General features: G+C 41.2%; 1 protein-coding gene across 2 annotated transcripts in view; it reads right to left on the reverse strand.

The window, feature by feature from the left end:
- Positions 1-300: 300 nt before the first annotated feature.
- LOC138967536 (rho-associated protein kinase 2-like) overlaps positions 301-14644 on the reverse strand; it is a 73023-nt gene continuing 58679 nt past the window's right edge. For both annotated transcript variants that reach the window (XM_070340108.1, XM_070340107.1), the window contains 2 exons: positions 13123-13255; positions 301-12667 (listed from right to left, as the gene is read on the reverse strand). In XM_070340108.1, coding sequence (XP_070196209.1) covers positions 12574-12667; positions 13123-13255 — 227 coding nt within the window. In that variant the 3' untranslated portion in view covers positions 301-12573. The remainder of the gene's footprint in view (positions 12668-13122; positions 13256-14644) is intronic.

Consider the following 14644-nt stretch of genomic DNA (forward strand, 5'->3'; position numbering starts at 1 on the left):
ATACGTTTTTGACAGGGTCATTTGGGGGTTCGCTTATTTGAGCGGCGGTCACGTAACCCGGGTAGAAGAAATCTTTGATCTGAAAAGTGTGCCGGATAGCAGTTAACTGCCTTTGACGGCATAGAAAGTTTGAATCAAATGGCACAGGAATTAATGTTATAGTTAGTATACAAAAAAAGTCTTAGTTTTTGCTAAATTGTTGAGCTCTAGCTTTTACAGCATGTATAATTTTTCTGTCCTGGACATATAACATGTATATCCATGCACTCACACATACACACACGAACCAGAAAGCAGAGAGCTCAACCAAGGAAATTTTATCCTGAAATTGTTTTATGTATGACCTCATGCAGCAGATGTAGACATAATGAGCGAGCCACAATGGCCCTCATTAGTTTCTTTTTTTTTCCTTAAAAACAAGAAACGAACAGTACAAGCAGAGGAAAGAAGGCTTTAAACCTTGCACTAGGAAGATATATATATATAAATGCTATTCGCCATCAGCATCAAATCTAAGTCTATTTACACTGAACCTATGAATTCAAGGCCCCGTGAAATGACAGAAGATTTGAACCTAGCAATGAATTTGAATACAGACTGTACAAAGGCTACCTACATATCTGAACCGCGTGAGTTAGGCTTAGATCTAAGATGTACAATTCAGGCGTCAAAATTTAACTTTTAGTCGAGTTAGGCTTAGATCTAAGATATACAATTCAGGTGTCAAAATTTAACGTTAAAGTCTGTTTGTACAAATTGCCAGTGATACCTAAGTCCATGACCTGAGAATTACAGCCAAGTTTAGCCAGCCCTACTGAAAGTGCATACACAGTGTTAGATGTCATTTTTCAAACATCAGCATAGCAAAAATTGTAGAATTAACTTAATGGGAACATTTTTGAGAAGCAGTCCCTTCGACACTCGAAACAAAGATTATCATTCTAAAAAAAAATATTCCACTGAACTATCTGCCAGCAGTTGGTTAAAGTACTACCTAAAGTTCTACCCAAAATGCTTCTCTTTCTGGGGGAGAAGGCAATTGTTTTCAACACCTGTGGCAATCTGAGAGTATTCTTTCTTGCTGTTTGTTAAAATAAATGGATGTACAACAGTGAAAGACTTCTACAACTATATACAAATATCAACATGTACAGCATGTTTTACAAATAATAATGTGTCCATTATCAGTTATTCAAACAATACAAATGCATCAGTAATGTGTTAATGACTCGTTTATGGATCAATAATAAATCATTTTTAAGGCAAAAAACATAACTCAACACACCAGTCGTCATGTCTAACTGTTTTCACATATTAAAAGCAGCACCAAGTAGTAGTAAAAGTTAACAGTTCCGCAGCTTCTTTCTTTATTTGGTGTTTAACGTCGTTTTCAACTACGAAGGTTATATCGCGACGGGGAAAGGGGGGAGATGGGATAGAGCCACTTGTCAATTGGTTCTTGTTCACAAAAGCACTAATCAAAAATTTGCTCCAGGGGCTTGCAACGTAGTACAATGTACAGTCTACTTCGTTTATAACGTCGCCGGATATAACGTCACCCCGTTATATCGTCACCCAAACACCGGTCCCGGCTCAATTCCTTCTTTCCAAGACTATTTTAACCTCGGATATAACGTCACCGGATATAACGTCACCCAGTTATAACGTCACTCATCCATGTCGGTTATAACGTCATATCAATCCCCATATGCAGCAGTTTGCATAGTGAACGACTGTCAAGGCATGTTCATTTCCCCTACACGTGTCACAAGTTTTGTGTATTAACGGTATTCAAGTTGTTCCGTTTTCCCGTTGTTAGAGGCCCAAGGAAACTAGGTTCAAGGCATAATTATTTTTGCTGCATGCGTTTTGTGAGTTCCTGTTCGAGGTTTTTAATCAAAAGAAAAATGTTTTATTTCATTTCATTTCGTTTTGTGAGTTCCTGTTCTATGTTTTCAGTCAGTAATGAAAAATGTTTTATTTCATTTCGCTTTGTGAGTTCCTTACTTAGGTTCCTCAGTGTTCTAGGTTTTTAATTAAAAGAAAAATGTTGCATATCATTCGTTTTGTGAGTTCCTGTCTTGGTTTTTAATTGAATTTTTATTTTTTATTTTTTTAAGTTTCATATCGAGCATACATGGTTACTCCTGCGCGAGCGCGTGCGAATGGATCTGTCTACTTCTGTCCTTCAATCACGCATATAAAAAAAAAACTCGATTATTGAAATGACGGTATGAGAAGGTCGAGAGGATGAGAACAGACTACGACGTTTGTTTGTTTTTTGGTCCGTAGAATACTGACTACAACTGCCCACGACGAGGAGGCTGAGCTTCACTTTCAACTGGGCGTTGTCGACAGGCTAAGTAGGTCGCTCAGGCTAAATTGTAAAGGTAAACACTAAGTGCAGTGAACCGACAAATTGAGAAAAGTGATACTGCACTCTTAAAGCACTATTATGACTCTTCTTGGAAAGCCATGGACGTTATATCAAGTGACGTTATAATGATAATAATTAGTACAGTAGTAGTCTAACGAGCATAACGTCCCGCTCACTAGATGTGGTGGAGACGGTGGATGGGGGAAAGGGGGTAACTATGAACCCAAAGTTGTTACTACCAGAACGATTGTGCGTAAAGGTGGGCAGCCACTTTGCTGTTGACGAGAAACTTCTTCGTTAATAATAATAATATAAGTCAAATAGACAGTAATTACGTATAAGGACCCATGAAGTTCTCGTCATTTTTATTTCTTCGGACATCAAGGATAGGTTAAGATCTAGCAGAATATGAATGAACGACAGCCATGTGTGTGTGTGTGTGTGTGTGTGTGTCCTTAAAGCTAATAACGTCGGACACTATAATTAAAGACTGAGATTGTCGATGGAACCAGACGGAGCTTGACACTCCAACACTAGCAACCTGTCTCAGAATCAGCATGTAGCCTACAATACTCATTATACTGTACGTTGATACGATGGCCGAAATTCGGGGAAAATTTTGTGTATACAATTTTGTATTCATGATCTAGCCAGGTTTTGGAAATACTCAAAGAAGAGAATAGTCCACAATTCTATATATGAGGAAGTGAATTAAAGATTATTGTAATAAGTTAGTTTAAAACTTACAACAATATGTTGTTGTGATTTTTAAACAACACTAATGTTGCACGTTCCATTTCTGCACAGTTTTATTAAAAACAGTCAGTACTTTAGAAAGGGACATAACTCTTGGACTCCGGATATAACATCACCCGCGCGTAAAAGTGACGTTATAACCGATGAACCGGATACAGCGTCACCGCGTATAACGTCGCTCAAAAACATCCCCCGAGGGGTGACGTAATATCCGGAGTCGACTGTATTACCTTACTGGGAGAATGCAAGTTTCCAGTACAAAGGACTTAACATTTCTTACATACTGCTTGACTAAAATCTTTACAAAAATTGACTATATTCTATACAGGAAACACTTAAGGGTAAAAAGAGAAACAGAATCCGTTAGTCGCCTCTTACGACATGCTGGGGAGCATCGGGTAAATTCTTCTCCCTAACCCGCGGGGGGAAGTTCCGCAGTTAGTGTAGGTGTGTGCGGAATCACACAAGAGCTCTAATCTACAATCAGAAAATCAACGGTCAAACACCATAAAGATATCACCACTACCATAACAGATTTTTCTCACTTATTATGATTAAATGCCATTTTCACTGGCAGAAACGCTGAAGCAAATCCACACCAACAGTAAAGGTTGTGAAACAATTTGAGCGAACGCACAAGTTCTGAGCTGCTTTTACGTTTGCACGAGCGTTGTTAAATTGTGGAAACTTCTACCGTCTCAAAAATGTGGAGAATGAGTACTCATCGCAAACAATGTTGCAGTGCCACAAAATGAGTGATGATACCTCCATTCAGCTTTTTGAAGTTAATATCTCTACCTTACCAGGTAAAATATCAACTGATGTTACCTGCCTTGCCTGTACAAAATATGTTAAAAAAGGTATGGCTTGGATACATGCAAATAAATGAAGTAAGTATGTGCATATATTTATGTTCTTTCTTTCTTTATTTATTTGGTGTTTAACGTCGTTTTCAACCATTCAAGGTTATATCGCGACGGGGAAAGGGGGGAGATGGGATAGAGCCACTTGTCAATTGTTTCTTGTTCACAAAAGCACTAATCAAAAATTTGTTCCAGGGGCTTGCAACGTAGTACAATATATTACCTTACTGGGAGAATGCAAGTTTCCAGTACAAAGGACTTAACATTTCTTACATACTGCTTGACTAAAATCTTGACAAAAATTGACTATATTCTATACAAGAAACACTTAACAAGGGTAAAAGGAGAAACAGAATCCGTTAGTCGCCTCTTACGACATGCTGGGGAGCATCGGGTAAATTCTTCCCCCTAACCCGCGGGGGGTATAAATTTATGTATACGAATATTAATGAAGTGACAAATGGGAGAATGAAACGCTTTTGTTTGCACCGTGGTTACCCAGGGAAGAAGAAGAAACAAAATGCAACATTTTTTTCTCATCCTTGTCACTGTATGTACGCACGCACACACCAATGCACACACACCCACGCACACACACACACGCCTCATACCCACAGATTGTAAGAATAAAATCAGTGTCTCACATTAACTCAAAATGTTCGCTCTGCATTCTGAGACTCACTGTTCTTCCTCAGCTTGAAGAATACATAACCTTCTCATATCATCTTTAGCATAATAATCAAACATAAATAGGCGCACTATGCAACCACCTAATTAAAGACAGCAATACCTGATTATTTCGCATGTTATCAATCATGCCTTGGCAAAATACGTGTTATGGCTGCTGATTACTGACCCCCCCCCCCCCCCCCTTTCCCCCCGACACTGTAGCATCTGTGCACTTTTAGCTGTAAATTGGTAATGTCTGGCCTGTATGTAAGACATGTCCATGTACTTCCGATATCTTTGAAACCCTCGCACATAAGGTTTATCTTTGCAAAAAAACAACTAATAGTAGTTTATTTTCGTAATGGAATGTGTTCAACACACTGGTATGTGCCGGGGTGTAAAGCATGAAATGAAACTGTACTGCACTTTACGACTGAACAGCAAAGCAAGACAAATAAAATAATTTAGCATTTTTCCGCAGTATAAAAAGCACATGATATAAAGCACTGTCAGCCAGGTACATAACGCTACATGTGCATACATTCCTTCTTGGGTGGGCGATCATATCAACCACCTCCCTCACATCTGTCCAGGCTTTTAACAGGGAAGGGCATCCTTCAACCTGAACACACGCCAAAAACTACCCAACAGTATGGCTGCTTCCTATGCAGTGGGAATTTTGTGTTGAATTGACATCGTATTTGACACCTATGTCAATCTTCAATGAATTCAGCTTCTTCTTTGTTCATGGGCTGAAACTCCCACGTTCACAACATCAGACCTGGGAACCCCTGTTTTGCACTTGGAGTATTCTCAAACAAACTTGGTGTATTTTCAGAAAAATGAGCGTACTCCACCCAGCGTTTGAACATCCATTGATTAAAACATGCCTCACGCGCGTCCGTCACAGTTTACCTATACATTTAAAACAAATGCTTTTTTGAATGTTTACTGACAAAAACTGTAATCACGCATGAGCCAAAGTACTGGATCGGCTTTGGGATGGGCTTGTGAAGAAAAGTAGTCTAGGAATTTTTCTCCTCGTATTTTTTTCCCACTGACCGTACTGATCGTATTCTCGACAATCATGCGTACAAATTACGGCAAAATTGTATGGGTTCCCAGGTCTGACTAATGCTTTTGCATGAGTGGGTTTTTACGTGTATGACCGTTTTTACCCTGCCATTCAGGCAGCCATACGCCGTTTTCGGGGGAAAAAATAATTCAGCAAAACATTGTAGCTCTACACAAGATGTAGCCAGGCTGATGTTTGGTCCAAGTGGAAGGGAGCTCTCATACCGTGTGACATCCTGCACACATCTGTGACCATGCATATAACCCCACTCCACGGGACGGACAGTCAGTACCGTGTGACATCCTGCACACATCTGTCACCATGCATATAACCCCACTCCACGGGACGGACAGTCAGTACCATGTGACACCCTGCACACATCTGTCACCATGCATATAACCCCACTCCACGGGACGGACAGTCAGTACCGTGTGACATCCTGCACACATCTGTCACCATGCATATAACCCCACTCCACGGGACGGACAGTCAGTACCTTTAACATTCTCAATCTCTGCCACTAACAGTAACAGCATCATTACAAAATAACTCTTTAATGCTCTAACTTATCCAAGCGTATAAAAACCTAGGGTCAGTTTTTAAAAATGCAAATGCCACAACGCTAGAGACCTTTTGTTGACACTGAATGCCCATCAAAATGTTACCGCACAAAACAAAAGAATGACTAAAAGTGTCAAGTTGTCAATCATACAAACTGCAAGCATTTCTAGGGCGCTTTCAACAAACTTGCATATATATATACGGCCAGCAGTAAAAACCTACATGTGAAGGGGAGAAATTCAGCCAAACAAAATGCAGCAATCGTTGTGTGCAACTCCTGTATATGTAACAAAATAGCTCATCTCGGAGAACAAATTGCATGCCATAATGACCAATAGTTTGACAAGGAAGATGATAGAAGTTTAGATTTAAAACATAAATAAGTGAGAGTACCCTGTCTACACTATCACAGAAATCAACGTTACCAGAAGCCTTGTAGCATTTGCAATCCCTTATTTCATTTCATACTTCATCATCCCCTGTTGGGGAATTCGGGTCACTCCCTCCCAATGAAAAGCTAGCAGCAACAAGAGTCACGCCACTGTGTGTGTTTAGATGTAATTAGCCATCTGCACTTATGGCAGAGCTCTTTAACATGCCATGGTGGTGACACGGGGGTGGGACATGGATGCTGTCTCTAAATGTGACCCATCGCTGTCTGAGATTTGAACCTGTGACCTGAGAATCACAAGTTGAGCGCTTGACCAACTGAGCTACCACATGCATGGGGGGGACTGAACAATGTCATGAAGCCTGAACAATTTTAAGGGGGGGGGGGGGGGGGGTCTGAGGGCCCCCAAAAGCCGAAGGATTTGTATAATTAACAACCAAAAAAACGTCACCACAGACATTACGAATCCGGATTTCCGGAAGAATCCCGCCCATGCACATGCCCCTCAGTACATGATACAGATCACTCTCTTCACCGTTTCTCTACAGAGCAAATGCAGCAGTCTACTCTAGCGAAAGCCTCAGTACGTGATACAGATCACTCTCTTCACCGTTTCTCTACAGAGCAAATGCAGCAGTCTACTCTAGCAAAAGCCTCAGTACGTGATACAGATCACTCTCTTCACCGTTTCTCTACAGAGCAAATGCAGCAGTCTACTCTAGCGAAAGCCTCAGTACGTGATACAGATCACTCTCTTCACCGTTTCTCTACAGAGCAAATGCAGCAGTCTACTCTAGCAAAAGCCCCACACCATATTCCACACCATATTCCAGGGACAGAGGCAGGGCATGAGAAAGTGCGAACAGAGAGAAAGGGAAGGACAGATTATTCTGTTTTGATGATGAAAGTCTCTCGTTCATTTCAATGCTTGTTAATCTCTCAGGTGCCGGGACACTGGTTTGGCATAACTCTCACTCTATTACACATGTCGTATGCATTTAGAGCGCTTACTTCCTTTGATAATCAGATCTTATTCTGCTTTATTCAAACTGAGAAAGATGGAAAGCAGGACATTTTAAACATAACCGCAGTTGTTTCCTAATCTACAAACCAAATGCCTGACAACTGTGAAAAAGGAAGAATGAGCGACACAGAGAATGATTGAAGGTAGACAGGCCACAGACCACTGGTACAAAACCCATGTGCACAGCACCTTTATGTTGTGAGACAGGTGTATCCTAAAACTTCAGGGGTCAAAAAACGTACAAACCTGGGTAAAGCGTTCGTGTCCCTAAAACCAGGAAATAAAGCAAAGCTGTGCCCTGTTTGTTTCGTGGTTAATCTCTTTACGTGAGTCATTAGCCTGTTAGTGTTACTGCTCAGCATTGTCAATAACTGTGAATTTTTGTGTAAATATAGAGAACACACTGAGCCCATTAGTGTTACTGCTAAGCATTGTGAATAACCTTGTGAGTGTTGGTGCAGATAACCTTGTGAGTGTTGGTGCAGATACAAAGAACACATTATGCTGTCCACTATAAAAACGGATACAAAATATTTTTTTACCTGTTTGGCCTTTCTCTTCTTTTGAAAGGAGCTATGCTTACCCCATCATTCAAAACAAATTCCTCTCTTATGTGAGTTTGTACTACTTTTATATGCATAGTTATGCAACAGTAAAAACATGCATGAAATTGCTAATATTCGACTTGCAGAAGTAAACTGGGAGATTTCCATGACAGCAATCAATAGCATTTTAGTACATGTTGTTGAAAATAAGAGAAAAAATCTCAATCAGATGAAAATATATTCAACGTTTCTGCCTCTTTGAAAGGTAGATTTTGCACTACAACCTGTTCTGTCTCTTCATTTCCTTGTACAAAAGCTAAAGCATGCGTAATCAAAATTGCTTAATACATTGTATGATATATATTGAACCAAATATTGCTTCAAAAATTACCAGACAGCAAAAGCAAGCAAGCGTAATTAAGCACAAGCAAACAAACACACAGTTCACACTTCCGACATTCCATCTCACTGTTTCATCAAATACAAACAAACAAAACACACACAAACTACAATCTATTTACAAGCAAACAATGACTTCTTGGTCTGAACACAGACATAAAAACACCAGCACAAAAAGTATGGTACAACCATGGCGCCAAAAACATCCACTTCTCGTTCCTTTGTCTCAGAACAGATTATTTTCCTACTCATAAAAAATACAAATAAAAAAATAAAAAACAGGACACAACTGTCACAAAAATTCTTCACATGCATAGTAAAACTGCACAAAGTTTTATCAGCGTGTTTGTTATACAAATGTGAGGTGTACGATGAAAAAAGGCATTGTGGTTTTTACAACCTTGCACAACATTCTTTGAACATGTTTGGGGGGTGAGGGAAGGGTAACGGAGGTTGGGGTGGGGAGGGATGAATAGACCAATTCTGGAAATAACTGTAGGGTTTTTATGGGTTAAGGAAGAGTTGCTTTTCCTTGGGAACACTGAGGGAAATAAACACACTTGACATTGGAGTCAAGCGATCCACTCAAATCCCAGTCAACATTACTATTATTAGCTCAGATCTGTGCTCAATTCTACACTCTTTTTATTCTAAAGTATGCACATCGCAGCCGACTATTCAATGCCGATGCCATTGCGTGCCTCAGTGCACAGATCGACGAACGTGTGTAGACAAGCTGCTCGTTAGTGTTTGGCCTACAATGTTATGCGAGTTGATTTGCCTGTTTCCAAGGAAAAACAACTGTTCCACAGTACACAGATCGCCGAACACGTGTGTAGACAAGCCGCTCGTTAGTGTTTAGCCTACAATGTCAAGTTTATTTGCCTCAGTGGTTCTAGATCGCCGAACACGTGTGTAGACAAGCCGCTCGTTAGTGTTTAGCCTACAATGTCAAGTTTATTTGCCTCAGTGGTTCTAGATCACCGAACACATGTGTAGACAAGCCGCTCGTTAGTGTTTAGCCTACAATGTCAAGTTTATTTGCCTCAGTGGTTCTAGATCACCGAACACGTGTGTAGACAAGCCGCTCGTTAGTGTTTAGCCTACAATGTCAAGTTTATTTGCCTCAGTGGTTGTAGATCGCCGAACACGTGTGTAGACAAGCCGCTCGTTAGTGTTTAGCCTACAATGTCAAGTTTATTTGCCTCAGTGGTTGTAGATCGCCGAACACGTGTGTAGACAAGCCGCTCGTTAGTGTTTAGCCTACAATGTCAAGTTTATTTGCCTCAGTGGTTCTAGATCACCGAACACGTGTGTAGACAAGCCGCTCGTTAGTGTTTAGCCTACAATGTCAAGTTTATTTGCCTCAGTGGTTCTAAGGAAAAACAACTCTTCCACACCCCATATAACCTGACAGTTATTTCTGAACATGGTTTATTTGCAAAGGGGATGTGGGGTGAAGGGATAAGAATGGAACACATGGCATGGGAATGAAATTGCGTCAGCGTCAACATACAAACACTTACAAATATGTTCAAATCCTGGAAGCAGTTTCATTTCTCAATTTCATTTCTCTAAAATGGTGGAAGAGCAGGAAGAAGCAATTGCTGCAATGAACTTGTTTCTGCCACATTCTCTGTCAAAGTTACATCCATGGTTGCTTGAACGTTCCTTTTCTCAATCTCTTACTTGTTCAGTAATTCAACAAGCAGTTTTCTTCAATATGAAAGCACAGCAAAATTAGCAAAAATCTCACAAATCAAAAAGCAATTTACAAAATCTTACCTAAATATTGACCTCCTCTTTACCTCTAGAATCATTCAAAGCTTTATCTCCATATTCCCCATACAATAACATTAATAAATGCCCATAATTTATTCATTTAAAGCCAACCATATTTTTTTTTTCACACTGTGACTGAAAAACAGAAATGTCTATAATCTTCACTACAAAGCTGCAGAACATTATTTTAACTTACAAGCAATCAAGTGAACATGGAAGACAACATAAGAGATGATCCTTTGGGAGGGATTTAAGTTTCTCTACGCCACCTTAATGCCATTGTCTTATCAGGAATGTTGCGTATACTGTCAATGCCCTTCTCCACAGTCCCCTCTTTTCCCTTAAATCTTTGGGATTTTTAATTTTACTCCACAACTTTCACATCAAAAAGGCACAAACTCTACCAAACATCTCACTTTTTCGCCGTAAAGCAATCTTCTATTAATCTGTTATCTCTCCGTTTTTCCTGTAATTCAAAAGCAAGCAGAATGCAGACCCCAGTCTTTGAGTACAAAGCCTGCAGAAATATACAGCAGACGCAAAATCACATCGGCCTCATGCGCTCATCACAACAGTCCTTTCACAACGACTTTCAGGAACAGTGATACTGCAGCTAGGTTACAAGAACTTTACACAATCACAAAGCAACCTCTCTCTTGACAAAACAAGCTGGGACTTAACACATAAAAAAAATCATACCCTAGCCCTGGGTAACATCCAGGATTTCCTAACAGTCAGCAAGCCTTGAACTCTAACACACGCACACACTCCATGACAGTCTTTCTTCTCCAAAATGGAAAAAAACCTTCAGATTTTAGGTTTTTTTGGAAAGAAAACCTGTAACTCAAGCTTAGGCAATCATCTTATGATCTAAGCCTGCCCATTGCTACTGTTTACTTTTAGCAGTTTAATGAAAAGCTGACTAATGTGAATATTATACGATTAGATACCAGAATGATGGTGATAATAAGTTTAGTCTGATTACAAGAACTCTAAGCATCACACAACCACTCCATTAAAATAGACCTGTGACAGGTAAACCCAGAGATTCGCTGGAGAAGCCTAGTGGTTTGCCTTCTCTACCATGACAACAAAAAGCTGGGAAGCTTTGAAAATATGACACACAGCACTTAAAACCCAACATGGAATACAGGAAGATGAACAGCCTATGGTAAGAATGAACATGTGTGTGGAAGCCAAATGGGATTTTAGCACTCTTTCTTGGGGTTGGCGTCTACAGATCACTACATCAGCTACCTACTGAGCAACAGGGACAACCTTACTGAATCTACAACAACAAAAACAACTTAAATGCTTCATTTTTTTATCACATAATACATTTTTTGAAGAGAAGACGGGAGAGAAAAATCTGCTGAAAACTGTTAGTTGCGTTCACACTGCTCATGTAAGTCTGTAGGCCAAATGCACATCAACGAAGAAATCCAGAAGTGCGTCACACACGTGTGGTCTGCCCCCACAAAGCAGTCAAACCATTGTCTCAACAACACAGATTTCTCTGCCGCACCCTTCACTATCCCTGAAGCTGGACCAGGTGTTTTTTCTGAGAACAAAACACTGCCTGTACTGCCGTCACAACGATTGCTGGAATTCTTGCTTGCTTGAGTGGGTGGGTGAGTGAGTGAATGTGAGTGTGTGTGTCTCCCTCTCTGTCTGTGTGTGTGTGTCTCCCTCTCGGTCTCTGTCTGTGTTTGTATGTGCTAGTGTTCCCTCTCCAAATGAGATCCAGCAGAATTTCTCTGTGAAAAATCCTCATCAGAAGAAGCTCCCTGGAGGATGGTAGGTGGCAAGGTCTGGAAAGGACACCAGGCTCTGCCCTTGTGCCCAGTTTGCAGTCTTCGTAAACTTGGCATCAACCTTCCCAATCAGAATGGCGCTGGTACAGCCGACACAATGATCACTCCCACAGATTGCTTGCCAACCCAAAGAGGAACTCAGCTGCTTTCATTCACAGCAGCTCCACAAATCTTACATGTGAAGGGCTACTGTATGACAGTACTTTGTCATCTGACAGCGGCTGAACAATTGCTGGAGATGTACAGTGGGGTCCGTATCTTGTGGAGACATGTGAGCCGTCTCAGCTTCAGTGTGTATGTGAAGGATGGCGGGTTGCCTAGTTGCGTGCGCTGGGCGGTAGTGTTGCTGACTTGTTAGAGGACCGTTGCTGGGGACCGTAGGATGAATATTGCTTGGATCCCCGCAAAGTTCTGCAGAAAAAGATAAAAGGCATAAATATCAATATGTCTGTAGGGTGAATATTGCTTGGATCACCGCACAGTTCTGCAGAACAAGATAGCAAGTAGTGTGAAATAATATCAAAACATTTAGTCAATGTGTCTGTTTCAAACTAAACGATCAACATTGAAAACCAATCATCGTCGGGATTACATCTATCAAACTCTTGGCTAGCTGAAACAAATGTCGAAGTCAAAACAAATTGACGGCTAGCGTTTCAAAATCCAGAATAAATTTTTTTTAAATTTTTTTTTTTTAAATTTTTGGAATGTTTACTTTTTAACAAAACGAAATATTGGTGATGTTTTCTTTTCAGTTTTGTCAAAAATTCATCGTTACAGTAACAGTTAGTAACCTTTCCTGTTTTTTGATTCATAATAACAGATGACACATGTGAGATTGTAAACAGATGTTTTGCAAATCTTACCCTAAGTTTCCTGAGCTGACAATTCCTTTCTTTGAGATTTTCTTGCTCATATGTGCAATCCACATCTTCTGTTTGTCTGCCGTTTCAGCAAGCAGCAGCATCTCTTTGGCTTGTATACTGGAGTCAAAGTTCACTGGAAGACAGCATTTCATGTCATTACAAAGATCAAAGTAAGAAAGGCGAGATCAGTACCAAAGTATCCGAGCCACTGTTTCTCTGAGAGACGAAAGTGCCCAATAAACAAACTTCGGAAATAACTGTCGGGTTTGTATGGGTAGTGAAAGAGTGAATACTCTTGCTTCCAGTGAGGCAAGCTTTCTACACATGCTCCGTGTTTCAGACACACCCCTCGCTGGTGACTGGCCGATAGTGTCACATGCTCCGTGTTTCAGACACACCCCTCGCTGGTGACTGGCCGATAGTGTCACATGCTCCGTGTTTCAGACACACCCCTCGCTGGTGACTGGCCGATAGTGCCACATGCTCCGTGTTTCAGACACACCCCTCGCTGGTGACTGGCCGATAGTGTCACATGCTCTGTGTTTCAGACACACCCCTCGCTGGTGACTGGCCGATAGTGTCACATGCTCCGTGTTTCAGACACACCCCTCGCTGGTGACTGGCCGATAGTGTCACATGCTCCGTGTTTCAGACACACCCCTCGCTGGTGACTGGCCGATAGTGTCACATGCTCCGTGTTTCAGACACACCCCTCGCTGGTGACTGGCCGATAGTGTCACATGCTCCGTGTTTCAGACACACCCCTTGCTGGTGACTGGCCGATAGTGTCACATGCTCCGTGTTTCAGACACCCCCCTCGCTGGTGACTGGCCGATAGTGTCACATGCTCCGTGTTTCAGACACACCCCTCGCTGGTGACTGGCCGATAGTGTCACATGCGAAAGTTTGACTCACTAAAAGCAAGAGTATTCAGTCTTTCACAACCCATCATACAAACCCGACAGAGTTGCATGTATTTCCCAACAGTCTATTTAGGCAGCTATGAAAATATGGTACATTGTACACATTTATCAAGATTGAACACTACAGCTGATAGCAATACAAAAACGACCAATCAGTGGAACAGTTGTACTTGATGTACAACTCCAATCAATCAAGGGGCACTCTTACTACTTTCTGCCATCAGCCCGTAATTTCAATCTCTACCAAAATCTAAATCACATCTTCCCCCTCCTGCAGCCAAAAGGCTTGTACAGTAAAACCTGCATCTAGCGGACCCTTATTTCGGCGGACACCTTAGCATAACGGACAATTCAAGTGAGAACGGATGTATTTTACACTCAAAAACACCCTAAAAGAGCGAACACCTCAAAGGCGCGGACGCGGACACCCTTTTTTGGTCCCGATTGGGTTCGTTACTTGTCAACAACGGACAAACCCTTGAAGCAGACAGCTTTTAGCAGATGCTGGTCCGCCATCTTGGTTCTGCAAATACAATCTCGCTGGCGATGTGAACGCGCGAGAAGCTTATTTTGTAAGCCAATGACAGCACTTGAAAGAA

Source organism: Littorina saxatilis, linkage group LG5, assembly GCF_037325665.1.
Source record: "Littorina saxatilis isolate snail1 linkage group LG5, US_GU_Lsax_2.0, whole genome shotgun sequence".
Classification (NCBI taxonomy): domain Eukaryota; kingdom Metazoa; phylum Mollusca; class Gastropoda; order Littorinimorpha; family Littorinidae; genus Littorina; species Littorina saxatilis.